This window comes from Ixodes scapularis, unplaced genomic scaffold, assembly GCF_016920785.2.
Source record: "Ixodes scapularis isolate PalLabHiFi unplaced genomic scaffold, ASM1692078v2 PGA_scaffold13__105_contigs__length_92229423, whole genome shotgun sequence".
Taxonomy (NCBI): Eukaryota; Metazoa; Arthropoda; class Arachnida; order Ixodida; family Ixodidae; genus Ixodes; species Ixodes scapularis.
In genome coordinates, this window is record NW_024609839.1 from 91,390,786 (window position 1) to 91,417,000 (window position 26,215).

Sequence of the window (26,215 nt, forward strand, 5' to 3'; positions counted from 1 at the left end):
CCGAGCAGGAGAGGTACTTGAGCTTGCTGCATAAGACGCCATCTTCTCAAAACCAGCCAGTGCCACACAACCCGAAAACCCGCAGTGGCTGCGGCACGGATGAAAACAATTTAAAATAGTTTACATTATTTTTTTATTGAAAAATATTTGCCCTCTGTCGAAATTATAACGCCACCTATCAATTACTAGCTCAGAAAAAACACATTTTTCAGCTTCTATTTATATTTTTTTTTTGGCACGGGACGCACTATTTTATGGGGCGAACGTAGACACGGTCGGCGATGCAAACCGCTGCGCTAGCTTTGAATGCGTTGCAGGCTGTGTACGAAACGGAGTATAAAAAACGTAACATTCAAACTTTTTTTTTTTTTACATTACACAATTGTGAACTTTGAAAGTGTGCCGGTTCGGCGAACGCGAAGAGACCGCACGTCTCCACGGCACAGGCATTAACTTAGCCAAAAAAATCATGCTGCTCGCTCTTGTAAAGTTTTTCTCGCTCCCGCGCTATGGAACAAATCGGTGGCGAGCGGCTGTTGGTGCAAGACGTCAGAACTAGCAATGCATGACCTGTGATTAACACTTTGGGACGGTGATTGAATGCTTGAACATCCGTCAGACGGCACTTTAACGCTCCGCAAAAGCGTCGTCGGAGGAGCGTCGTTGGACGGCGCCCAGAACGTGCCCACGGTTCCGCCGCATGGGAATCCTTCTCGCACTGCGGAGCGAGACACAGGCTTGTAAAAAGATACGCTCTACAGCGGGGCTTGGGTTGCCGGCTGGACGCCGCGAAGCGGCGTGTACTGGTTGACTTTTCTAATTAGCAGCCGCATACTGTCGCCGCGAAGCGGCGTGAACGCAGGCGGGGGGCTGTGTTAATCTCCCCAGTGATACACGCGCAGTTCGAAAAAGGGTGGCCCGAGCGGCATGAGCTCTCCGCGTAGTGCGTATAGCAATTTCCGTCCAAAGTGCACTACATAGTGCATATAGCATCGCTCTAGTTAAAATGAAGCATAGCTTAGCAAGCACACGGTACACGACAAGGTTTGAAACAGCAGCCCACTTCGCAGAAACAAAGAAAGTTGCTTACCGGCGTTTGCACGAGTCGTCCATGCTGTCCTGAACTTACGGGCGTTGGCAAGACGCAGCGTCTCACAGCTCTCAGTCATTGCTAGCTATTCTTGGACACCGCATTCATAAGGAAGATATCTAAAATATCCGCTAAAACGTCTATAACGTAAAAAGGAAAGAGATTCCCGAAGCCTCTGAAACTCCAACGGCCATCAAGTTCGGCAACTCAACGAAAGCTGATTGCATTAGCAATGGTCTTGCGCAGTCTTCAAGAGTCTCTTTTCCTTTTTATTTATTTATTTATTTTTTAAACGATACTAAGCAAATTATTATTATATTAGTAACAATAAGAATTTCACTACAATAATAATGTAAAACATTACAAAAAGTGAGTAAATCTTGGGTTTTCTTTAAACGTTAGGTTGTTTCTTTTGTGTAAACCGAAACCGAAACTAGCTCAAGCAACGTTTCCTTCGCCGTATTGGTTGGCGTGTGTGTGCGTGTTTGTACGCGCGAGTGTGGATGCGTCCGCGCGCATGTGTGTGTGCGTCTCCGTTTGTGCGTGCGTGCGCGCCTGCGCGCTGGCCTGCGTTTGCGCGTGTGCATCCGTGTGCACGTGCATGCGCGCGTGTATGTGTGTGACTGCGAGCGCGCAAGCGTCTGTCTGTGCGTTCTATTGCGCTGCGCCAGCAAGAAGACCAATTGGATGTCCCTGGACACTGTTAAAACACTAACTTATTGATTATTATTATTCTTATTGTTGTTATTGAAACATAGCCCTGAGACTTTAGACACATCGCCATAGGATTTCCTATAGGTGGGTAGAGAAAATGTATTGGTTCCCAGTCTTTAGAGTCGGAATCATAGAATTTTCTATAGACGAGAAAATAAAATTGATTGGTTCCCAGTCTTCAGACACAGGGCCCTAAACTTTTCTATAGCTGGCTGTAACAGTATTATTCAATTTCTAAGGCCGACCTTGCAAAGATACAGGGGGTGATAGCCTGCCATTGAAGTTTCCATAGACGACCATAGACCATTTTTGTGTGGGATGTCTCGGACTGGTTTATAATGGGTTTTTCCTCTTTATTCGTGTGAGTTGTTGTGCATGTCATCATATTCTCAAATGAATAGTTTACCCAGGTTGACATGGTCATGTGACAGGTTTTAGCGGCATGTCATGGATATTTGTCAAACATTTTCACTATATTTTGATTGAATGTTGTGAGATATAAACTCGAGACTAACTGATTTTCTTACTGTACACTTCCATATATAAATATTTGTAAACAATGCTAGTATAGAGCATTTCACCCTAGTTTCCAATTTCTGAGCATGGAGTGATTCGTAAGAAAATTAAATATGAACGCATATATAAAATCTTGTTTGCAAACATAAAAATTGTATGCAAAAGAGACGCTTTATTATCAGCTATTTGCATGAATTACAACTGACATTATAAAAATTAGACTGCTAACAACTGTTATGATTATAATGCAATTAAATGCAAAGGTGCAAGCGAGCTGGACAGTAATGATGAAAATAATCCCTGGAGAAGGGGAACAAGGGGGACAAAGGACAAACCAGTTACCTAGCTGTGTTTGGAGATTTATGTTTGTCCTTTGTCCCCCTTGTTCCCCTTCTCCAGGGATTATTTTCATCATAACAACTGTTGCCTTTCAAGAAGAAATCTTACCTGTACATTATGGACAGAGCCATATATAAGCTTTGCAAAACCATTTCATATTATTTATTTAGCACCCTCTTTTAGACCCTTCTCACAACCTTCACTAAATGTAGGATGTAACACAAAACAGCACCCCTTTCGGTAAAATTATGAGGGTGTATACCTAGATTTTAGGGTGTGAAAAGGGTGTAGCCGAGGGTTAAGTTGCTAAACCACCCCTTTTACACCCTTAAAGGTGTAAACACTTTTACTGTGTGCGCATCGAAACTTCTACACCGATGGTTCTAGGAGACAACGCGTGTATACGCAAGGGGATCCGCGTGGTGACCAGGGTCAGTGTTTCTCCGGCGTTCGATACAGCTGCTACGCCGCCTTCGATGCCCGCGACGCCTATACCTCTATTTTTTCTTTGTTGTTTGGGGGAGGGTGGGGGGGGGGGGGAAGGGGGGGGGGCACAAGTTGGCCCCTTAATAAAGGTTTAGTTTTTCCAGTTACTCGCCGCTTCATCGTTTGTCATTCGTGACATTTTAACGGAGGTGCTGGTAACGCGCCCCTGAATTGTTCCCCTCCGAGGCCGCGCAGTGCAAGCCCAGTCCCCGACTCAAGAAGACCGACGGTGGAAATGACCGTGGCCAGGGGAAGCTGCCGTGTTCAAAGTTTTTCCCCGGAATTTGGTCAACTGTTGAAGAAGACCGACCAGTCGACGAATCCGACGATGAGCAACCAATCGTCCCAAACCCCTGCCGCCGCCCCCGTCGTCTACCTGCCCGTTGCCCCTCGGACAGCTGTTTTATTCCGCGGTGATATTCGTGAAGACGTTGACGACTGGATCCAGCTGTACGAACGAGTGGCTCGTCATAATGGATGGAAGCCGGACCAGTGCCAGCAGAACAGATATTTTTCTCTTGAGGGAACGGCGCGACACCGATACGAAAACCACAAAACGACGATCACTTTTTGAGAGCTGCTCAAAGGGAGTCTTCGGCGGACATTTTCAAATCAACATCCATGGGAGAGTGCCGAATAGCTGCTGCGCTCAAAACCTCGAGGCTCGAATGAGACAGTCACTAGCTTCGTAGAAGAGGCCCTGCGCCTGAGTTTCTGCGTCGACCCTCAGGCCACAGAAGCAAAGAAGCTACAAGTCCTAAAGTATAAACCACATGTAAGCGATTTGGCAAGCGACGAAACAAGCGACTGCAACCCGCTCCGCTGTCACTCGGTAAGTCGCGCGACGAGGCGAACCGCATGAAAGCGACGGGAACAAACGACGAAGGCGACGAGCGAAGTTTTCTAGAAATTCAAAAACCGAGCGACGCGACGAACGACGGTGAGAAATATTTGTCGCTCGTCGCTGACTCTCGTCGCTGTCGCCGTCGCTCCTATCGTCGATCGGTAAATCGCTTACATGCAGTTCAGCCCTAATGCGCGGCGTAAGGGTCGACATCTTCAGGGGCCTCGTCCGTAACCCCCCGACGACGGCTGATAGGGTTCTCACCGAGGCAACCAACATTCAGCGAGCACTGGCGGCCCGAGCCCGCCATTCCCACTGACACGGCGACGCCTCAACCCTCGTGCTGCCGCACGCTGAGCTCAGCACGCAAGAGCTAACACCGACAACTTCGTCTGCAGCTGAACCAGGCGTGACGCTGCGGCAGCAAGAACACCGGACCGGCATTCCTGTTCGCACCTCAGCGCGGTTGAGGCAACCGTCCCGTCATCTGGGATTAGTCACGAACATTAAGCAGATCCCGCAATCCCTCAAGCCCGGCATTCCTTCTCGCTCAGTAAAGAAAGGGGGTGTATCGGGATATGCCAGCACGAGATGTACTATCGTGGACACTGTTAGCTATAACACGGCAGCGGCGGCCGTCCCGTACCCCCAGCGCCTCATAGCAGGCGCCGTCCGAAACTCCGCGCATGCGCTGTGTGGCGGACTCGCTCTTCCCGTTTGCGAGCACACCCTCGCTTTGTCGTCTGCTAGGCGCAGAGCAGGCGATGCCAGTGCTGCTCGTCTGGTACCCTCGCCCTAGAGAACTGGTCTCAAACTCATTTTAAACCGGCGATTTTTATTGAAGCAGATTGCAGAGTCATTGGGGCATTAACAGTGTCTACGTTTTTTTTTGTTTTTTTTGGCTTTTTCAGAAACACGATTTCGCAATGCATCTTTAACAATATACGTTTGCAAACGAGTACGAGCGCAGCAGGTCTGATACAGTAATAGACTGTTGTACTCCGTTTCACCTAAAGTCCGAGTGCAGCGTACGCTACAAAAAGACAGAGCCAATCAAATAACGGCAAAGGTGCAACGTCACTGAGTGCATCACCGGGGGACACAATAAGGTGCAAAAAGTGCGCTTTTGTCGCTGCTTGGTTGGCCCTATCGTCTCGCAGCGTCCGCTGCGCTTAGACCTAAAGTGAAAAGGAATATAACTGCAAGTTTGTCCCATAGAAAGATGTAGTCTACCGTAATATTACAATTAGTGGCGATTACTATCCTTAGCCAGCGGAGTCAGGGAATCAACCGTGGACACCGCTTACGCGGTGGTTCGCTGAACCGTGTTCAGCGAAATTTGATGAGCGCTGTGGCGTCGTCTGCTCTGTGCCTAGCAGACGACAAAGTGAGGGTGTGCTCGGAGGCGGGAAGACCGAGTCCGCTACAAGGCGCATGTGCGGAGTTTCGGACGGCGCCTGCTATGAGGCGCTGGGGGTACGGGGCGGCCGCCGCTGCCGTGTTATAGCTAACAGTGTCCACGATAGTACATTGACTAGTAGGAGAAGACGATAAAGTTATATTCCACTGCTCGCCAAGATGGTCTTGATTAGTTGTTTCTGATACACGTATGATGAACGCCGGAAGGCGTCTGCTGACTAATTAAGCTAGAGTGAGTATGACTCACCACTAGTGGTCGTCTGCGGACTAAGTTTCATGCTGAACTATATAGGGCTCGCCCCCAGTGGCCCCCTGCGTACAAAGTATGTCGGCCTAGCTATCACTCGCCGCGGACACTCACTTGCTAATGCAGGCAATCGTCAGCGACGAGCCAGACCTAGTCCGGCTGCCTGCGCTCTAATTCCCCCCATTGTTTCTGACGCCGTACCAAGACGTCGGACTGCGGATCACATTGTCCGAAGTTCGTTTCCTACTAAGTCCTTCTGTGCATTTCATTGTTGGCGATTAATTGTTCCTAGTTTTGTATATGTATAACTTATGATTACTACTAAGTGAGCCCTCTGTATTCGTTGAATGCGTAGGTCTTGCTGACATGATTTATGAATAATTTATATTGCCTTGACCTGCGTTTAATGTTCTTTCTTCAAACTCGAAATTTACACTTTTCGCGTGAAATGCAGCCCATAAACGCATCCTCTGTTAAAAATTACAGTCTAATGTGGCGATCATACACAACTCTTGCAAAGCCTGATTACCTGGACTCTAACCTAAGCGTTTGATGAACTTCTAGGGAGTTCCTCACAGTAGAAGAAAAATATAACCTTGTTAAAACTAGCGAGCTAAATAGGCGCAGTATTCTAAGGTAACTGTATAATACACGAGTGGCACGTGGAATTTTACCTAGTAAACGTAGAGTCATTAACAATTTTCAACGCGCGTATCAACAAAACTGGTACGAATTCATAATGAGACGAAGAGTCCGTAAACTGTGAGGAAGACAACGAGGGAACAAGGGAGATTGAAATCACGAGACGGGCCTTGTAGAGTATGGCGGACGGAGTTATGCCCCCTCACCCTTATTTTTAATGTCTTGTAAATAAACACTTTATTCGTGTAAACAACATGGTGTAAGAAGCGAAGAAACCTAAGGCCAGCCAGTTACAAGTGTGAGTAGCTCTAAGCAGTGAAAGCGAGTGACAACTCTCAAACGGTGCGGACTCCTTAGATCACACAGTCATTGAACGGGAATCCAACTTTGACGATTCCAACGTCGGGAGGAGTCCTCGCCAGCCTGCTACCACCCCCTAGGCCACTCGACATGTCTCCCGACTTTGAAGAGTCGTAAAAACCTGGTGGGGATGAGTTAAACTTGTTTTCAACCGCCACTGGACTCAAGTCACAAGGCGCCGAGGTGCAGGCCGCAACATCTCTCGTGACCGTCGGAGAAGACGCAGGACGGGTTTACAAAACTTTCAGGTTTGAGAACCCAGGGGACGAGATGCGTGTCGAAAAGCTCGTGGTGCTGTTCGAGAGGCATTGCAAGACAGCAAACAACGTCAGCTACAGGAATTTCGTGTTTGGAACACGGAACCAGCGAGACAGTAAACGGTTCAACGACGGGCTTACCGACCTACGTACACTCGCAACCCAATGTGAGTTTGGCGAGATACACTTCCGCATGTTACGGAGTCGGATCATCCTCGGAATGATCAACAAGCGACTACAACAGTGCATAATTACAGAAGACCCAACGCTGGATTAAGTGATTAAATATATAGAACCCAAGAACGCGAAGCCCAGAAGTTCAAATATATTCAAGCTCGTGCGACACCCACCGTAGTACATGGATTACATTTGGAAGCATGCTCTCAGTATGGATACCTTAAACACACAAGCGAAGTTTGCCCAGCAAAGGGTGCGAAATGCTAGCTGTGGTCGGAAACTATACTTTGCACGTGCGTGTCGCACACCACTCAAGTCAACCAACGCAGAAGGTACGCCACGAAGAAATGTACGCCAAGTAGAGCGGTGCAAGACACCCGATCTCGACTCGGACGATGAAACTTCGTCTGCAGGGTACACAATGCGGAGGGCAAGTTCGTCTGCTTCTTGCGCAGGGGGTAGCGGTGACGTCAGAACGCCGAGCTCTGATTGGCTGATCGCGACCCCCTATCTGAGCGTCGTCTGCTCCTTTGCAACGTCGTCTGCTCGCAACGTTGTCTGCGTCTGTCTTACCTTTCCTGCGACTTTCGGAAGTGCAGGCGACGATCTTACGCCAAAAATGTGCGTAAGACATAACTTAAGAACAAATTCGTATTCACGAAACAAAATTTTTGTAAGTTTTGCGCAGGTTACGACGAAATCCTACGACAGCTCCGAAGCTGACTTCTTACGATCAAATCAGCATGGCCGACAGCGCCGCTGTCGCGACGACCCACGGACGTTTATTTTTCTACGTACGCTTCTCGCGCGTCCCGACTTCAAGCAGCAAGAAAAAAGTAAAAAGTACTTGAAACAGACTACGACGAACAAGAACGCTGGATCCACAGACAACCGGAAAAAGCACCAGCGGCCACGATTCCACCGAACGGGACCTAGCGAGCACGGCAGTTAGGCCTAGCAGGCACTCCGTGACTCGGCGACCGTCTGCCCACGACCGGCTGGTGTGCTGAATGGAACATGCCCGCGCGACCCTTGTGAACCCTTCCCGTATTATACCTTGATCGCTGACCTCAGTTTTAGATTAAGAGGTCGATTTCTTCCTCTTGTTATCTCCTTGTTTCCCGAGGCAACGGTGACTCTCGCCGGTGAAAAAGCGGTGAATCTCCGACAGACGCAGGAAAGGTAAAGCAGCCATCGCTTTGACTAGCAGACGTAAAGCAGACGACGTTAACTGCGCCAACCCGCCGACGCCGTTAAAGAATGAGGGGTCTCGCCGCACACGAAAGGAGGGAAAAAGTATTTGGGAGGGAACTTGCGGACACTGACACGCTCACTCTCGGTTGTAAGCAAACAAACCTCGGGACATTTCGCCAGTGAGTCCTTTGACTTCCCTCCTTGATGTGCATCTGCTAGTTGTTAGAGAAAAACAGCGTACCGCTCGAGTTATTTCGTCTGCCCTCTCTGAAAGGCGAAGTCGAGCTCGCTCGTAAAGACCTGCACTTCCGAAAGTCGAGGAAAGGTAAGACAGACGCAGGCGATGTTGCGAGCAGACGACGTTGCAAAGGAGCAGACGCCGCTGAGATGGGGGGTCGCGATCAGCCAATCAGGGCTCGGCGTTCTGACGTCACCGGTACTTCCTTTCTCATGCGCAGAAGACGAAAATGAGCCCACTTGCGAGGCGTATAGTGACGGTGACGAAGAGTTCTTGAGCACAGGTGTTAATATCGCAAGGAAGCAATTCGACTGCAGGATCAACACTGGAGCGAACTGTTCTGTCATGTCTGCGATGCAACTTACACGTGTCACGACTCAGAAGCCGCAAGTTCTCACTACTAGAACTGGCGTATTTTTTTTTTGGACATATCAGCAAAGCAGAAGGCCGCATCATCCTGTCAGTCCCAAACGGTAACAGGAGTACCGAAGTGAAATTCTACATCGTCCAACGGGGAGTACCCACCAGGATTAGTGATACCATTACGGAAAAACTGATCTTGATCAAGTGTGTGGCATCTGGTGGAAAAGTGCTGCAGCCAGGTGGTGAAACATGTGGGCGGTTCTTTAACGCCCCTTCCTCGGGTGGACACGTCACACGCTCTGGGTTAACTGTTTATTAACCCAACGTAATGCTTACTAGGCAAGCCTCTCGTCAATGTCCGGGTAGTCGGCGGGCAGCGCGCAAACGTCGTCATGGGTCGGCTTCCCGATAACCTAGAGGCGCGCAAACGTCGTCCATGGGAAGCTGTGGTTCCGGGCAAGTGCCCGCGTTGGTTTCGACGCGGCACAGCAGCATCAAGGGGCTCCGGGAAGGTCCCCGGCTTGCAGCGGCAATCCAGGCCCCGCAGTCTAGAAGCCAGGGAGTCGTCTTCCACGGGGGGGCCGCAGCTCCGGGCAGGTCGCCGGCTAGCGGCGGCAATCAAAGCCCCGCGCTCAAGAAGCCAGGCAGCCGTCCTCGTTCGTCCCGCACATCCGAGAGCCGTAACAGTCGTCTCTTCGTCCCTTTTCTAGCCTCGTCATCTTCAGGCAGCGCCGCTGTGGGCACGAGATTGTCCACCTCGGCGACGCCCCTTCGATGCTATCTCCACATGGCGTCAGCAGCGCACGATGTGGTGGGGAGGAACACCATGGGTTCCCACAAACAACGTGAAGATATGTTTCATGGACAGGGATAAAAAAGCTCGAGGTACACCTAAGCACTTCTTATGAGTCGTGAATGTGAAAGCATGCGTGCCGTTCTTCTGCTCCCGTGTTTCATTTGCGGCATATTTGCGTCGGCCCTGCGCGTGCTCTTCCAGCTCTCCTCGCCCTCGTGTTACAGGCACGCTCGCGGCGCAGACACGCAGCGCCATGGGGCGGCCATCGTGGAAACTGACGCATGCAGCGGCCAATGTAAGCGTCGTCGACGCGTGCCAGCGAATGGGATCGAAGGCGACATCCATCAGCTTTACTTCATTCGTTTGTGATCGGTGAAACTAGGTGCCGCTGTCTAGGTTTTTCGCGTGGTTTCATAGCTGTGTGATGGCTTCACTTGAAGAAAGGATTTAAGGTGCCGTTTTCGCGCTTCAAACTGATGACGTCAGCTCGCTCCACGGGACAGTTAATGTTTTGCATTAATAAAAGCCGTCAAATACTACATGCAACTCAAGCCAGATGCACAAGGCGTGATCCAGCAACCACGTGTAGTCCCGGTCGCCGTCAGGAACAAGCTCAAGAGACACTTGGAAGATCTTGTGCAACAAAAAGTGGTTGAGCCAGTAACGAACCAACGGTGTGGGTTCACCCTGTCTTGGTTCTACAAAAGAAAGACAAACTCCGACTCTGCCTTGATTCTCAAGAGCGCAACAAGGTGCTCATTCGAGAGACCTACTGTATGCCTGGTTTAGAGGACATTGCCACATGATTGGAAGAAGCCGAGTACTTCTCGACGCTAGACGCAGCTACAGGATGTTGGCAACTCAAGTCCGAGACTCCCAGCTCGCAATTGTGTACGTTTGCGACACCATTTGGGAGGTACAGATCCCTGCGAACGCCTTTTGGCATTTCGTCTGCTCTCGAGGTGTTTCAGAAGACACTGCATTTGGTATTTGAAGGCTTAGACGGAGTGGATATCATGATAAACAACATCCTCATCTGAGAAAAGACAACTGAGAAACATGACCGTAGGCTTCAGGCGGTACTAGAAAGGTGCCGAGAGATCATCCTACGACTGAATAAGAAGAAGTGCAAGTTTAGCATGATACAAATCAGGTACCTGGGTCACAATTTCTCAGCATAGGGACTCTTAATTTATCTGAATGAAGTGAAAGGCATCCTTGCTCTACTAAGACCGAACAATGTGGGCGAACTGAAGAGCTCCCTAGGAGTGGTAAACAACCTGGGAAGGTTCATCCCTATCATGTCGGACGTGAGTGTGTCGCTGTGGCAACTCCTAGAGAAGGAGACAGCCTGATCATGAACAAAAGAACAAAAGAAAGGTTTCACAGCCCTTCGGGCGGCTTTGACGGTTGCACCCACGCTACGGGTCTACGACAAAAAAAGGCAAGTAACGCTGTCAGTGGAAACAAGCTCCAGAAGAACAGGCGCAGTATTACTCAAGGAGGGACAGCCAGTGACCCATTCTTCAAGGTGCTTGAATGAAGCTCAGAAGAACTATGCACAAATCGAGAAGGAACTGTTATCGATCGTACACGGATGCAGTTGACTCCACCAATACATCTTCGGACATAGGGTTGTCATAGAGCCAGGTCTCAATCCGTTGGAGGCTATCTTCCGAAAGCCTCTCAACCAATGCCCTCAGGCTAAAGAGGACGAGATTGACCATTCAAAAATATGAACTTGAAGTAAAGTGCACTTCAGGAGGATAGTTATACATTGCCGACACTCTTTGTAGAAATTCATCGATGGAAGAAGTGTCAGAAGCTTTCGAGATGAACGTCTCGGAGTGTCTCTCAAGCAAAGACGAAACCCTTCAAGAATGTCGGAAAGCGACAATTAAAGACAAATATATGACCACCATGCAACAGTGTGCAAGAGGTGAGTGGACAGTCAACACAAGACGTCGCAAATACTCTTAAGCAGTATTTGTCATACAGAGATGAGATACATCAAGAGGATGACTTGCTGTCCAGGTCAAATAGACTCATCATTCCGGAACAACTTAACAGTAAAATACTAGCAGAGTTGCACAGTGCACACAGCGGTGTAGAGAAGACACTTCATTGTGTCAATAAACTTCTCTACTCGCCTATTATGGAGAAGGACATCGAGTATAAAGTAGACAGTTCCATAGTGTGCAAAGACATGCCATGACAACAGAAAGAGCCTCTCATTAACCTCGCTGTGCCAACCGCACTATGGCAAGTTGTTGGAATAGACCTCTTCCAATACAACGGTCACCACTACATTGTGATAGTGGACTATTACTCGTTCTACTATGAAACTCGTCAGCTTGAGAGGACACTTGTCAATCACGTGACAAGTGCTGCCTAACAACGTTTGCTGTGCATGGACTGCCAGTCAAAATCGTTTCAGACAACGGCCCACCCTTCGACAGCGCAGACTTTAAGGACTTTCTGCAGCGCCGAAGAATCTCCCACGTGACATCCAGCCCCTACTGTCCCAAATCCAATGGAATGGCTGAGACAGCGGTACAAGAAACCAAAAAGCTAGCTCATGAACAAATGGAGCTATATAACTACATACTATTACCACGCTCTACTGGAGTGGCGCAACACACCCCGAGATGGATTCCTGGGATTTCCAGTCAAAAGCTTATGAATAGTCACACAAGGACATAAATTCCTCCGCATACTTCGCTGCTTCAAAGCACGGAAACAAATCACACAGAGATCCAACAGTGGTTGAGAGACAAACAAATGAAACAACGACAACAATACGACAAAAGTGTCAAACCACTGCCTGAACTTCTCACTGGAGAAGATATATTTTTCAGGTATCAACACAGCGGAAAGTGTAGTCCTGTTATCGTTGTAGCAAGAGCACCACAGCAGACATCATATATCGTCCATGACGACGACGGTGGCCAGTGCAGGGGAAACAGCATAGCGCTCCGCAGAAGCCGAAGAACGAAAAGAAAACCGGCTCGCTTCAGGGACACAAACTTCGTCGACAAGTAGGCGAACGAAGAGAGATGTCGACTGGTACCAACTCCATTACGAGACAGAGATGCAGTAATCTGTGAGAAAGACGACAAAGGGATAGGGGGGGGGGGGGGCGGGGGAGCAGAACACTCGAGACGGGCCTTAGACAGCATGGCGGAGGGACCTATGCCACCTCACCCTTATTTTATACAACGCATTGTTAATAAACACTTCATTTCTTTAAGCTACAAGAGTCATATAATCTGTAAGAATGAACAATGGTATTAATCTTTTGTGTGAAAAGAAACAAGCCCAGTTTTTGCAGGATTAAAAGGTCGCCAGTTTATGCGACACTGAAGAGGAAGTGTATTAACGCCTTTTTGCAATATTTCAGTAAACAGACGTGCGGATAGTACGATAAACGTTTACGTCATCAGGCAACTGAAGCATCTTAGTAGAGACAAAGTCGTCTACAAACATATTGGAAAGCAAAGGCCCGAATACGACCCTTGTGAAACTCCGGCATTTAACACATAGTGATATGACCTGCATCATTACCAGGGAACACTATTCGAGCGATCAATCAGGTAGCTAGAAAAATATTCACAAATGCAATCAAGATAAACGACACCAAGGTGCCCACGTTAAACAATTTTAAGCAATGCGAACCTAAAAAAAAAGAAGAAAGTTACAAGATTAGTTTGAGCGGATCGTCCGCGAAAATTCTGTGATGATTTAAATTTATTGTAGGCTTAACACGGAAACTGAGGTTAACAAAAACACCTTTAAAAAAAAAAGAACCTTTTTATAAAGAACAGAGAGAAACGCAATTGGTTCGTAATTGTTGACGGACATAGTGCTCCCAGATTTGTGAACTGGTACAACCACCCTCTTCCACACCCAAAGAAATGTACTCGTTATTAAAGGGAAATAAAAATATGCTGCAACAGAGACGCCAATAAATTATAGTACTTTTTAACAGTACATTATCATATGTCATTTTAAGAACCGACATAACACTGAAGTATCAAAGCGTGGGGCTGTAATAGTTGACAAATGTACTCGGAGATTTACTATAGAAAAGTATTTAGCAAACATAATGCACGTACCCAGACTGTGAGAGACTTAACATATCCGGCCTACAGAATGGCCTAATATATCTAATATGGGTCATGGCATAGTTCAGAAGGCAAATTAACGGACGACAAGGTTGAGTATATTGAGCAAATATTAGAACAAACAGCTCATTCCCCGTAAATGCATAAATCCAATAAAGCGAGGTCGCTTTCGTAATCACCATCGCGGGTGCGGGTTCCGAAGTACTCAAAATGTTTAGTTTGCGACTGCACGGTAGAAGTGGTGTACTATTCTAGCTTGAGATAGGAGGCTTTGACTTACTTTCTTTTACTAAGATAACTGAAATAAACCTAGTGCGCTACAGCTTCTTGTGATGTCGAAATTTTTGTACCGGCCCATTAATAACCTTTTTTTCTCAAAAGAAAGAACGCAATAGCACTTCGTCTTCGCTGTGAATCGGGATACCTCAAATAAGTGGTGAAACTTACTGTCCATCCGCCACCATTGGTGTCCATGTCACACCTCACAGAGAAATTTGTGTAAGGAGATATAAAATAATCACCGGTCTCGTTATTTCCTTCCATTTTTAACTGGGCACAGCTCACTGTTCGGTTGCCAGCTGCAAAAAGAGAAGCGTGAAGCAAACGTCGCTTATCAATGTTGCAAAAAAAAAAATCGACTGTGCCAGAACCGGCAGGTGGAGCAGCCAGCGATGCGCCACAGTGATCGCTTACGCCACAAATGGTAAGAGGTGCCAGTGGAATACTCGCCGGTAAGAGGCGAGTATTCGAAAGGTCTATAGACCTTTCCAGCGCTTATCATCCGGGCCTTAAATGCGGAGTCACGTGGCTGATAAAGCATGCGCAGCGTCTGATGTACCGCACAAAAGAGCTACAACGCGTGCTCGGAAGGGTTTCAACAGCCCAGCAGACAAAAATGTCAGCGCCCAGGCAGCGAGTATTGGAAAGGTCTATAGACCTTTCCAGCGCTTATCATCTGGGCCTTAAATGCGGAGTCACGGGGCTGTGGACGCATGCACAGCGTCTGATGTACCGCACAAGAGAGCTACAGTTCGTGCTCGGAAGGGGTTCCACTGCCCAGCAGACAAAAATGTCAGCGCCCAGACGGCGAGTATCGGAAAGCTCTATAGACCTTTCCAGCGGTTATCATCCGGGCCTTACATGCGGAGTCACGGGGCTGTGGACTTATGGGCAGCGTCTGATGTACCGCACAAGAGAGCTACCGCGCGTACTCGGAAAGGGTTAAACAGCCCAGCAGACAAAAATGTCAGCGTCCAGACGGCGAGCATTGGAAAGGTCTATAGACCTTTCCAGCGGTTATCATCCGGGCCTTACATGCGGAGTCACGGGGCTGTGGACGCATGCGCAGCGTCTGATGTACTGCACAGGAGAGCTACAGTTCGTGCTCGTCAGGGGTTCCACAGCCCAGCAGACAAAAATGTCAGCGCCCAGACGCCGAGTATTGGAAAGCTCTATAGACCTTTCCAGCGGTTATTATCCGGGCCTTACATGCGGAGTCACGAGGCTGTGGACGTATGTGCACCGTCTGATGTACCGCACATGACAGCTACAGCGCGTACTTGGAAGGGGTTCCACAGCCCAGCAGACAAAAATGTCAACGCCCAGACGGCGAGTATTGGAATGGTCTATAGACCTTTCTAGCGGTTATCATCCGGGCCTGACATACGGAATCACGGGGCTGTGGACGTATGTGCAGCGTCTGATGTACCGCACAAGAGAGCTGCAGTTCGTGCTCGGAACGGGTTCCACAGCCCAGCAGACAAAAATGTCAGCGCCCAGACGGCGAGCATTGGAAAGGTCTATGGACCTTTCTAGCGGTTATCATCCGGGCCTTACATGCGGAGTCACGGGGCTGTGGACGCATGTGCAGCGTCTCATGTACCGCACAGGAGAGCTACAGGTCGTCCTCGGAAGGGGTTCCACATCCCAGCAGACAAAAATGTCAGCGCCCAAACTGCAAGTATTGGAAAGGACTATAGACCTTTCCAGCGCTTATCATCCGGTCCTTACATGCGGAGTCGCAGGGCTGTGGACGTATGTGCAGCGTCTGCTGTACCGCACAAGAGAGCTACAGCGCGTGCTCGGAAGGGGTTCCACAGCCCAGCAGACAAAAATATCAGCGCCGAGACCGCGAGTATTGGAAAGGTCTATAGACCTTTCCAGCGCTTATCATCCGGGCCTTAAATGCGGGGTCACGTGGCTGATAAAGCATGCGCAGCGTCTGATGTACCACACAAGAGAGCTACAACGCGTGCTCGGAAGGGGTTCCACAGCCCAGCAGACAAAAATGTCAGCGCCCAGGCAGCGAGTATTGAAAAGGTCTATAGACCATTCCAGCGCTTATCATCTGGGCCTTAAATGCGGGCTCACGGGGCTGTGGACGCATGCACAGCGTCTGATTTACCACACGAGAGAGCTACAGCGCGTGCTCGGAAGGGGTTCCACAGCCGAGGACACAAAAATGTCAGCGCCCAGATGGCAAGTATTGGAAAGGTCTATGGACCTTTCCAGCGCTTATCATCCGGGCCTTAAATGCGTAGTCAAGGGGCTGTGGACGCATGCGCAGCGTCTGATGTACCACACAGGAGAGCTACAGTGCGTGCTCGGAAAGGGTTCCACAGCCCAGTAGACAAAAATGTCCGCACCCAGAAGGCGAGTATCTGAATGGTCTATAGACCTTTCCAGCGCTTATCATCCCGGCCTTAAATGCGGAGTCACGGGGCTGTGGACGCATGCGCAGCGTCTGATGTACCGCACAAGAGAGCTACAGCGTGTGCTCGGAAGACGTTCCACAGCCCAGGAGACAAAAGTCTTAGCGCCCAGACGGCGAGTATTGGAAAGGTCTATAGACCTTTCCAGCGCTTATCATCCGGGCCTTAAATGCGGAGTCACGGGGCTGTGGACGCATGCGCAGCGTCTGATGTACCGCACAAGAGAGCTACAGCGCGTACTCGGAAGGGGTTCCACTGCCCTGCAGACAAAAATGTCAACGCCCAGACGACGAGTATTGGAAAGGTTTATAATGCGGAGTCACGGGGCTGTGGACGCATGCGGAGCGTCTGATGTACCGCACAAGAGAGCTACAGCGCGTACTTGGAAGATGTTCAGCTGCCCAGCAGACAAAAACGTCAGCTCCCAGACGGTGAATATTGGAGAGGTCTATAGACCTTTCCAGCGCTTATCATCCGGTCCTTAAATGGGGAGTCACGTGGCTGTGGACGCATGCGCAGCGTCTGATATACCGTACAAGAGAGCTACAGCGTGTGCTCGGAAGACGTTCCACAGCCCAGGAGACAAAAATCTTAGCGCCCAGACGGCGAGTATTGGAAAAGTCTATAGACCTTTCCAGCGCTTATCATCCGGACCTTAAATGCGGAATCACGGGGCTGTGGACGCATGCGCAGCGTCTGATGTACCGCACAAGAGAGCTACAGCGCGTACTTGGAAGATGTTCCGCTGCCCAGCAGACAAAAACGTCAGCTCCCAGACGGTGAATATTGGAGAGGTCTATAGACCTTTCCAGCGCTTATCATCCGGGCCTTAAATGGGGAGTCACGGGGCTGTGGACGCATGCGCAGCGTCTGATGTACCGCACAAGAGAGCTACAGCGTGTGCTCGGAAGACGTTCCACAGCCCAGGAGACAAAAATCTTAGCGCCCAGACGGCGAGTATTGGAAAGGTCTATAGACCTTTCCAGCGCTTATCATCCGGGCCTTAAATGCGGAGTCACGGGGCTGTGGACGCATGCGCAGCGTCTGATGTACCGCACAAGAGAGCTACAGCGCGTACTCGGAAGGGGCTCCACTGCCCGGCAGACAAAAATGTCAACGCCCAGACGGCGAGTATTGGAAAGGTTTATAATGCGGAGTCACGGGGCTGTGGACGCATGCGCAGCGTCTGATGTACCGCACAAGAGAGCTACAGCGCGTACTTGGAAGGGGTTCTGCTGCCCAGCAGACAAAAACGTCAGCTCCCAGACGGTGAATATTGGAGAGAGGTTTATAGACCTTTCCAGCGCTTATCATCCGGGCCTTAAATGGGGAGTCACATGGCTGTGGACGCATGCGCAGCGTCTGATGTACCGCACAAGAGAGCTGCAGTTCGTGATCGGAAGGGGTTCCACTGCCCAGCAGACAAAAATGTCAGCGCCCAGACGGTGAGTATCGGAAAGGTCCATAGACCTTTCCAGCTCTTATCATCCGGGCCTTACATACGGAATCACGGGGCTGTGGACGTATGTGCAGCGTCTGATGTACCGCACAAGAGAGCTACAGCTCGTGCTCGGAAGGGGTTCCACAGCCCAGTAGACAAAAATATCAGCGCCCAGTCGGCGAGTGTTGGAAAGGTCTATAGACCTTTCCAGCGCTTATCTTCCGGGCCTTAATTGCGGAGTCACGGGGCTGTGGACGTATGTGCAGCGTCTGATGTAGCGCACAAGAGAGCTACAGCGCGTACTCGGAAAGGGTTCCACAGCCCAGCAGACAAAAATGTCAGTGCCCAGACGGCGAACATTGGAAAGGTCTATAGACCTTTCCAGCGGTTATCATCCGGGCCTTACATGCGGAGTCACGGGGCTGTGGACGCATGCGCAGCGTCTGATGTACCGCACAGGAGAGCTACAGTTTGTGCTCGTTAGGGGTTCCACAGCCCAGCAGACAAAAATGTCAGCGCCCAGACGCCGAGTATTGGAAAGGTCTATAGACCTTTCCAGCGGTTATCATCCGGGCCTTACATGCGGAGTCACGGGGCTGTGGACGAATGGGTAGCGTCTCATGTACCGCACAGGAGAGCTACAGGTCGTGCTCGGAAGAGGTTCCACATCCCTGCAGACAAAAATGTCAGCGCCCAGACGGCGAGTATTGGAAAGGTCTATAGACCTTTCCAGCGCCTATCATCCGGGCCTTACATGCGGAGACACGGGGCTGTGGACGTATGTGCAGCGTCTGCTGTACCGCACAAGAGAGCTACAGCGCGTACTCGGAAGGGGTTCCACAGCCCAGCAGACAAAAATGTCAGCGCCGAGACGGCGAGTATTGGAATGGTCTATAGACCTTTCTAGCGGTTATCATCCGGGTCTTACATGCGGAGTCACGGGGCTGTGGACGCATGGGCAGCGTCTCATGTACCGCACAGGAGAGCTACAGGTCGTGCTCGGAAGGGGTTCCACATCCCTGTAGACCAAAATGTCAGCGCCCAGACGGCGAGTATTGGAAAGGTCTATAGACCTTTCCAGCGCTTATCATCCCGGCCTTACATGCGGAGTCACGGGGCTGTGGATGTATGTGCAGCGTCTGCTGTACCGCACAAGAGAGCTACAGCGCGTACTCGGAAGGGGTTCCACAGCCCAATAGACAAAATTGTCAGCCCCCAGACGGCGAGTATTGGAAAGGTTTATAGACCTTTCCAGCGGTTATCATCCGGGGCTTACACGCGGAGTCACGGGGCTGTGGACGTATGTGCAGCGTGTGATGTACCGCACAAGAGAGCTACAGTACATGCTCAGATGGCGTTCCACAGCGCAATAAATAAAGATGGCAGCGCACAGAAGGCGAGTATTCGACCGGTCTGTACGAGTTCACCCTGAAATGGGCTTTCCAACGACTTTTTACTGGTTTTTAATTTGCATAAAGTTTAGCCCATGGAACGTAGTAACTCAGTAAACCTTTTATTTTCTAGAAATTCGCTGTTTTTGAAAAGTTATACGCACCTCAAAATGACAAAAACAAGCAAAAAGATAACCTCCTCAAGACGTCCTTGGTCCTCTGTCTCCCCTTTTTCCGCGCCGGACGATTTCCCTTGCCCGCGGTAAAGTGTTTACCGGCGGATCACGGTGACTGAGGAATGTAGGAATGGGGTGGAAGACAGAGGAAGGATGTGAGGCCGAGGATAGAAAGGTGCCCCGGAACGGGGCAGAACTAGGAAATAAAAACGAGTTGAGTTTGAGACTCTCATGTGACTTCTTCCCATACGCTGCGTCCCAACAGACACTCATCGTGCTTTTGCGAGGAGACGAATTCGTACTTTCGGTTTTTACAAAATGTGCCGCCGGTGTTCTGCGTCGTCTGCTAGGATCCGCCAAGCATGGCCTCCGATATCCCGAAGCGAGCGTGCTTCGGAATCATACGACGGGCGCTTGCGCCGCCTCTTTCACCGCTTGGTGGCGTGTATGTCGGCATGTCATTTCTTGTTTCCGTACTTTCTAAACTACATTTGTTTCTTTTCTTATCTAAAATACTGAACAAAAACTAGTTTTATAAATACTTGAAATGGTTCCGGCCACTTACATTTTATATTTCTACTAAAAAAAAGGTTTTAGCGGTCCTGACCAGTCGTAAGGCATGAGCCCACCAATCCGGAGGGCAAGTTCGTCTGCTTCTTGCGCAGGGGGTAGCGGTGACGTCAGAACGCCGAGCCCTGATTGGCTGATCGCGACCCCCTATCTGAGCGTCGTCTGCTCCTTCGCAACGTCGTCTGCTCGCAACGTCGTCTGCGTCTGTCTTACCTTTCCTGCGACTTTCGGAAGTGCAGAGGCCAGATTCACGAAACGATCTTACGCCAAGAATGTGCATAAGACAAAACTTAAGAACAAATTCCTATTCACGAAACGAAATTTTCGTACGTTTTGCGCAGGTTACGACGAAATCCTACGACAGCTCCGAAGCTGTCTTACGTACATCTTACGATCAAATCAGCATGGCCGACAGCGTCGCGGTCGCGACGACCCACGGACGTTTATTTTTCTACGTGCGCTTCTCACGCGTCCCGACTTCAAGCAGCAAGAAAAAAGTGACAAGTACTTGAAACAGACCACGACGAACAAGAACGCTGAATCCACAACCCCCCAGGAAAACCTCCAACGGTCACGATTCCACTGAACGCGAACAAGCGAGCTCGGCCTCGACAGTTAGGCCTAGCGGGCACTCCGCGACTCGGCGACCGTCTGCCCACGACCGGCTGGTGTGCTGAATGGAATATGCCCGCGCGACCCTTGTGCACCCTTCTCGTATTATACCTTGATCGCTGACCTCAATTTTAGATTAAGAGGTCAATTTCTTCCTTTTGTTATCTCTTTGTTTCCCGAGCAACGGTGACTCTCGCCGGTGAAAAAGCGGTGAATCTCCGACAGACGCAGGAAAGGTAAAGCAGCCATCGCTTTGACTAGCAGACGTAAAGCAAACGACGTTAACTGCGCCAACCCGCCGACGCCGTTAAAGAATGCGGGGCCTCGCTGCACACTAAAGGAGGGAAAAAGTATTTGGGAGGGAACTTGCGGATACTAACACGCTCGCTCTCGGTTCTTAGCAAACAAACCTCGGCGCCTCGGGACACCTCGCCAGTGAGTCCTTTGATTTCCCTCCTTGATGCGCGTCTGCTAGTTGTTAGACAAAAACAACGTACCGCTCGAGTTATTTCGTCTGCCCTCTCTGAAAGGCGAAGTCGAGCTCGCTCGTAAAGACTTGCACTTTCTAAAGTCGCAGGAAAGGCAAGACAGACGCAGACGACGTTGCGAGCAGACGACGTTGCAAAGGAGCAGACGACGTTCAGATAGGGGGTCGCGATCAGCCAATCAGGGCTCGGCGTAATGACGTCACCACTACTTCCTTTCTCATGCGCAGAAGACGAAAATGAGCCCACTTGCGAGGCGTATACCAACAACGTCACGATGTCGTCACATGCCGCGCGCGTTCAGTACCACGGGGTGCCCTGATATAGGGAGGGGTGGATTCAGAGGGGGGGTCCCGATGTCCTGACCCCCCTCTTGAATTCTGCATCTGTAAACATTTTGGGCGTGGAAACTGGAAAGGGGTTGGCAGGTCCTAAACATATGATACGTTGACCAGCACCTCACCCTCCCCCCCCCCCCCCCCCCCCCTCAAGACATACCTGCGTCCGTCACTGCATATAGGTGGAGGAGGCTTTCACGTCGTCCGGTTAAAATATGACGCACTGATATTTAGTTTATCTCTCCGTGCCCGCTAGGTTGCACGAACCAGAAGAGACGTAGAAACCGCAAAAAATGTAGACGGTCGTATAGGATTGCAGGGCCCCTCAAGCGTGGGCTAGAAGCTCGGTATTCAGCGCGAGCTTTCTCCCCTTACTAACACAAATGTGAACACGCAGACTTGCGCAACCAAAGCACTGTGGAAGCCAGCGAGATAGCGCTGAAGGCAAAGCTTCTAGTCTCAGCTTAAGGGTGAATGGTGTATATATTCTGTTCACACTTTAGTGGAGACTGCAGCCAGTGCCGGAAGTATGAGAGCACGAGACCATAGATTTGAAAGGCTCTTCCCGAGTTCTCGCGCTAGAAACCCATGTCTCAAAGCCAGGAGCGCGTTCTTGCTTGCGATTGTAACTTTGGTTGTAGTCTCAGCTTGAAAGTGAACCGAGAATGATCACAGCGCAATCCTCGACTGCAAAAACGAAAGTCATCATAAAAGAAAAACGTTCAGTCCCCTAGATACTGGCCCAATCTTTCAAATCCGACGCCGATATCGGCGCTATAATGTGTGCTACCGGAGGCATAATGCCCGACGTGACGCTAGAACCAACCGCAGAGCTGCCGATTAAACACTGTTCGTTCTACGTGGTTAAATTAAAAAAAAAAATTGTCTTACGTTTGTTCATATTGCAGGGGTCAAATATCATGTAGGTTTTTACATATCCGCTTCTTTCAGTTATTTTCGGAAAGCTATGAAGGCTGCTTTCCATAAAGAGGTTCCCGGCTACAACCGGCAGAAAGAGTACTGCTACGAACATGTTGAGATCTTTAGTCAGCTGATCGGAGGTTCTCATAAGTCGTAACCAACGCTCTTTGGCCCGGTTTCTCGTGTCTTATATAGCTTGCGGAGTTAAATAGTAATAAATAAAATGCACGCAAGTCAGATCTAAAAAAAAGATCTACTTGAAGAATACCGTTTGCTCATGTACGTATTGTTACGACACAATGGAAAGTTTCAGCTGATTACTAACGTTTTCAACGGTAGACAAGGCAGCGGCTCCGAGTGCGCACCGGCTGTGATCTTAAAACACATCGTGGAAGATACTGCGCACTCTCAGAACGCGTTCCACAGGCCAGTAGACAAAGATGTCAGCGCCCAGAGCGCGAGTGTTGGAAAGGTCTATACACCTGTCAAGGGCTTATCACCCGCATGATAAGTGCGGAGTCACGGAACTGTGGACGCATGCGCAGCGTCTCATGTACCGCACAAGAGAGCTACAGCGCATGCTCAGAAGGCCTACCACAGCCCAGCTGACTCAGATGGAAGCGCGCAGAAGGTGATTTTTGCAAAAATATAGACCACTTTTTTTTTCGTGACGTAAGCCATGTTGACTTCGAAGCAGCTGATTTTGAGCAAAATAGCAGATCACTTTATTTGCCTATTGGAAGTCGCTAGAATGCAAGGTGTCCGTGCCGATAGTTTTTTTTTTTTTATGGCTTTACTTATTAATTATATTTCTGCTGAAAAAAAAGAAATTGTCGCCTAACCGAAGTACGTCATATGGGAACCGTAACACAAAAAAATGGTCTATAATCCGCTTCCCTTGAAGTCCGAACGCAGCCAAAGCTAGGATCCGAAGAAACAAATCAAGCCGCGCCGAAGGACATCGTCACGGTGATCGTTGTATCTGTGTGTTCTTTGCCAACGCCTAGACCAGTCCCGCCCAAAAGAAAAGCGCAGGATCGCCGTTTTAATGGTGGCCTTGTGTTTGCTGGTGTTCGAAGTTTAAGGTGCACCGAGTGGTTGAAGCGGGGCCTTAACATTCAAGACGTTACTACGATGCGACGCGGGAATCCAAAGTAAAATCCGCGTAAGCGTTTTATTTCCAACTCGGGCCCAGTCAATCGGTAAGCGGCAAATAATTGCGCCTAAAGTCCTTCGTGGTATGCAATTTTATCACAGCGTCAATGTGGGTTGGGGCTACTTTCCTCTCTTGTTACAGTTACAGTTGTTACAGTCAAAACTTTTGTTACAGTCAAAACTGAGAGGTCCATCGTATGGTTCTAGCCATCCGGCTAGAACCGTACGAACCGTCCGACAGACCGACCGTGCGCCCGCAAAATCTGAACGCCAAGAAATGCCTCGCATTTAATAATGATTGCCCAACTTGGAGGTATGCGCCAGTTTTATTAACAGTGTGCTCTCTTACCAGCTTGGTTCGATTTTGCGTTGTTCGCTTAGCTCTTCTAGTTTTCTTAGAATAAACAAGAGTCGGCGCGACCCCTGGTAGCAACAAAATATTCTTTGTAGGCAGACCTAGGCTCCTGAAAACAATTGGTCGCCCTTCGTAGTCTTCATCGAGAAAATGGTCACCGTACAGGCGATCGATTTTGTACGGCGCCCCAGAAAACAACGGATGCGCAAGACGAATCCACACGCTTCGGAATTTCTCATCGTTCGGAAACCCGCGTGTCGGCGTCTCGCAGTTCAACACGCTGCTGCCGCAGCCCTCTGCCACGCAAAAGCGCGGCATCCTGCACGCAAACGTAATGAATAAACACGGAAACAACTAGGCGGTACCAAAACAATTATCGCGGGCCGCGCGAGGCAACGTGATTGCGTTGACGGCTAGGGAGTGCAGTGTCCTGCCGAGGGAGGCGCCACTGCGGGAGGAGCAACAGGTCACGATCCCCGAACAAAGCTTCGGCACCCCAATCACCAGATGCAAGGGGAAAATCATTTTATTCATTTTAGAAATGCATTTCTTGCGTTTAAAGACTAAAGACAGGGCAGCGGCGTGTCGTTTGGTGCTGATGCTACGGGGTATATTTATACCCAAGCAATAAAATGAGCATAAAATTTCGTTTCCGTACACTTTTAATACGCTAGTGCGCCGCGCTCCAGTTCGCTGGGTTGACTGATTCCGCCACAGCGAAGCGGGCGTGTAATGTTTTCTTTTTTTTTTTTTTTTCTCTTGCCTCTGCACATTTAAAACAACTTTTCCCCCTGGTCTATCTGTCTCACTTAAAAAAAAAAAAAAAAAATTAAGGAATGACGATGGTTTACTTGCATAATAAAAATCGCACGGCTTAAGCCAATATTGCCAATCGTGAAATGGTATACCAATAACGCCATCAGCCGCGCGTTTTCCACACACTGTGGCGCCACAAGACGCTCAGGGGTTTTTTGTTACCTAATTAAAATATGACGCGCTAATAGCTTGTGGCACTTGTTTTCTGAGTAGCCCAAAGCCATTATGAGGTAATAATATAAAAAAGGCAAAAGCCCCAATATCGCTGGAGGGTCCCTTTCATAGAGATCCAGCAAACTCCTGTACAAAACCGGTGCGATACCGGGGAGTACAAGAGACGATGTCGTCTCTAGTACTCATGCGCGCTCCTACCGTTGGCGAAACGAGCGATCGGTATTTTTGTTACCTGCGTCTCTGGTAACAACAAAGCTTTGATGGGAGCACCAGAAGTCTAGGACTTCTTGAAAATCCCCTGCTGAAAGTAAAAACGCCGACAACGTCATTATAGAGGCTGGCAACAAGCAGGACAATCGCGATAAGTAATGGTTTGAACGAAATATATGACAGATGTCCACTTGGGCGCAATCGCAAACCAGTGTGCCGACAACAAACATTCGATATAAATGCACGGCAGTCGTTCTTACTCTATTTCTAAAATTTCACCGCTACTGAGTAAAGAAAAAAGGGATATAACTTTTCGCCAAAGTGCATTCGTGTGCTCTATTTCAAGTATGTACGTTTGGAATTAAACTTTTGCAAGTCGTACCGAACTACGCTGGTCAGTGGATCGTATGGCCGCGACACCAACGCAAATGTTTAGTGCTTGCGTTTAGATGCGAGTTTCAGCATTTTGTATACGACCCAACGCAAGCAGTCTGCGTTATCGTTGCTAGTTCCGTACTGCGCGTGTGCGGAGCCCAGATTGCTCCCTTGGATTGCCGCAGCATATCGGTGTGCGTGCACAGAAATCAGATTCGCGCGAATGAAGCATGTGCGCTCGCCCTGCCGACAGCTGCATTATATCAGCGGCGCGACGTGTGACACTCGAGTTGGTGTATACAGTTTATTTTAGGTTATGTGCGAGCGAAACCGAGGCGATACAGCTATGAGCATGTTGCCCTGGTACAACTTGGAAGCGATGTGGAAAACATGCACAAAGCTCTCCGAACTTATACGAAGCACGCGAAATGTATGTTTTTCTCATGGCAGCGTTATCTATTAGAGGACGCGGAAAAGCGGTTCTTTGACGTAGCACTTCAGGATGGTTTGTTGAGTGCTACTTCAGCTACGTCACAAAGCCTTTGCTTAACTACAACCAGGACACCGCTATCATAGTATAAACCGCAGTTCGCGTGTTTTGTAAACGTCTGGTGAGTTGTGTACACCTTTGATGCCTTAAAATATCAGGACAATCCCGAGCCTACTAGAGTCTGTAGCA

General features: G+C 49.4%; 1 protein-coding gene across 1 annotated transcript in view; it reads right to left on the minus strand.

The window, feature by feature from the left end:
• The window catches only part of LOC120845910 (ficolin-2-like), a 44,949-nt gene extending 22,350 nt beyond the window's left edge, over positions 1-22,599 (minus strand). The window contains exons 1-2 of the mRNA XM_040217473.2: positions 22,422-22,599; positions 14,254-14,384 (exon numbers count right to left, since the gene is read on the minus strand). Coding sequence (XP_040073407.1) covers positions 14,254-14,384; positions 22,422-22,599 — 309 coding nt within the window. The remainder of the gene's footprint in view (positions 1-14,253; positions 14,385-22,421) is intronic.
• Positions 22,600-26,215: the final 3,616 nt, after the last annotated feature.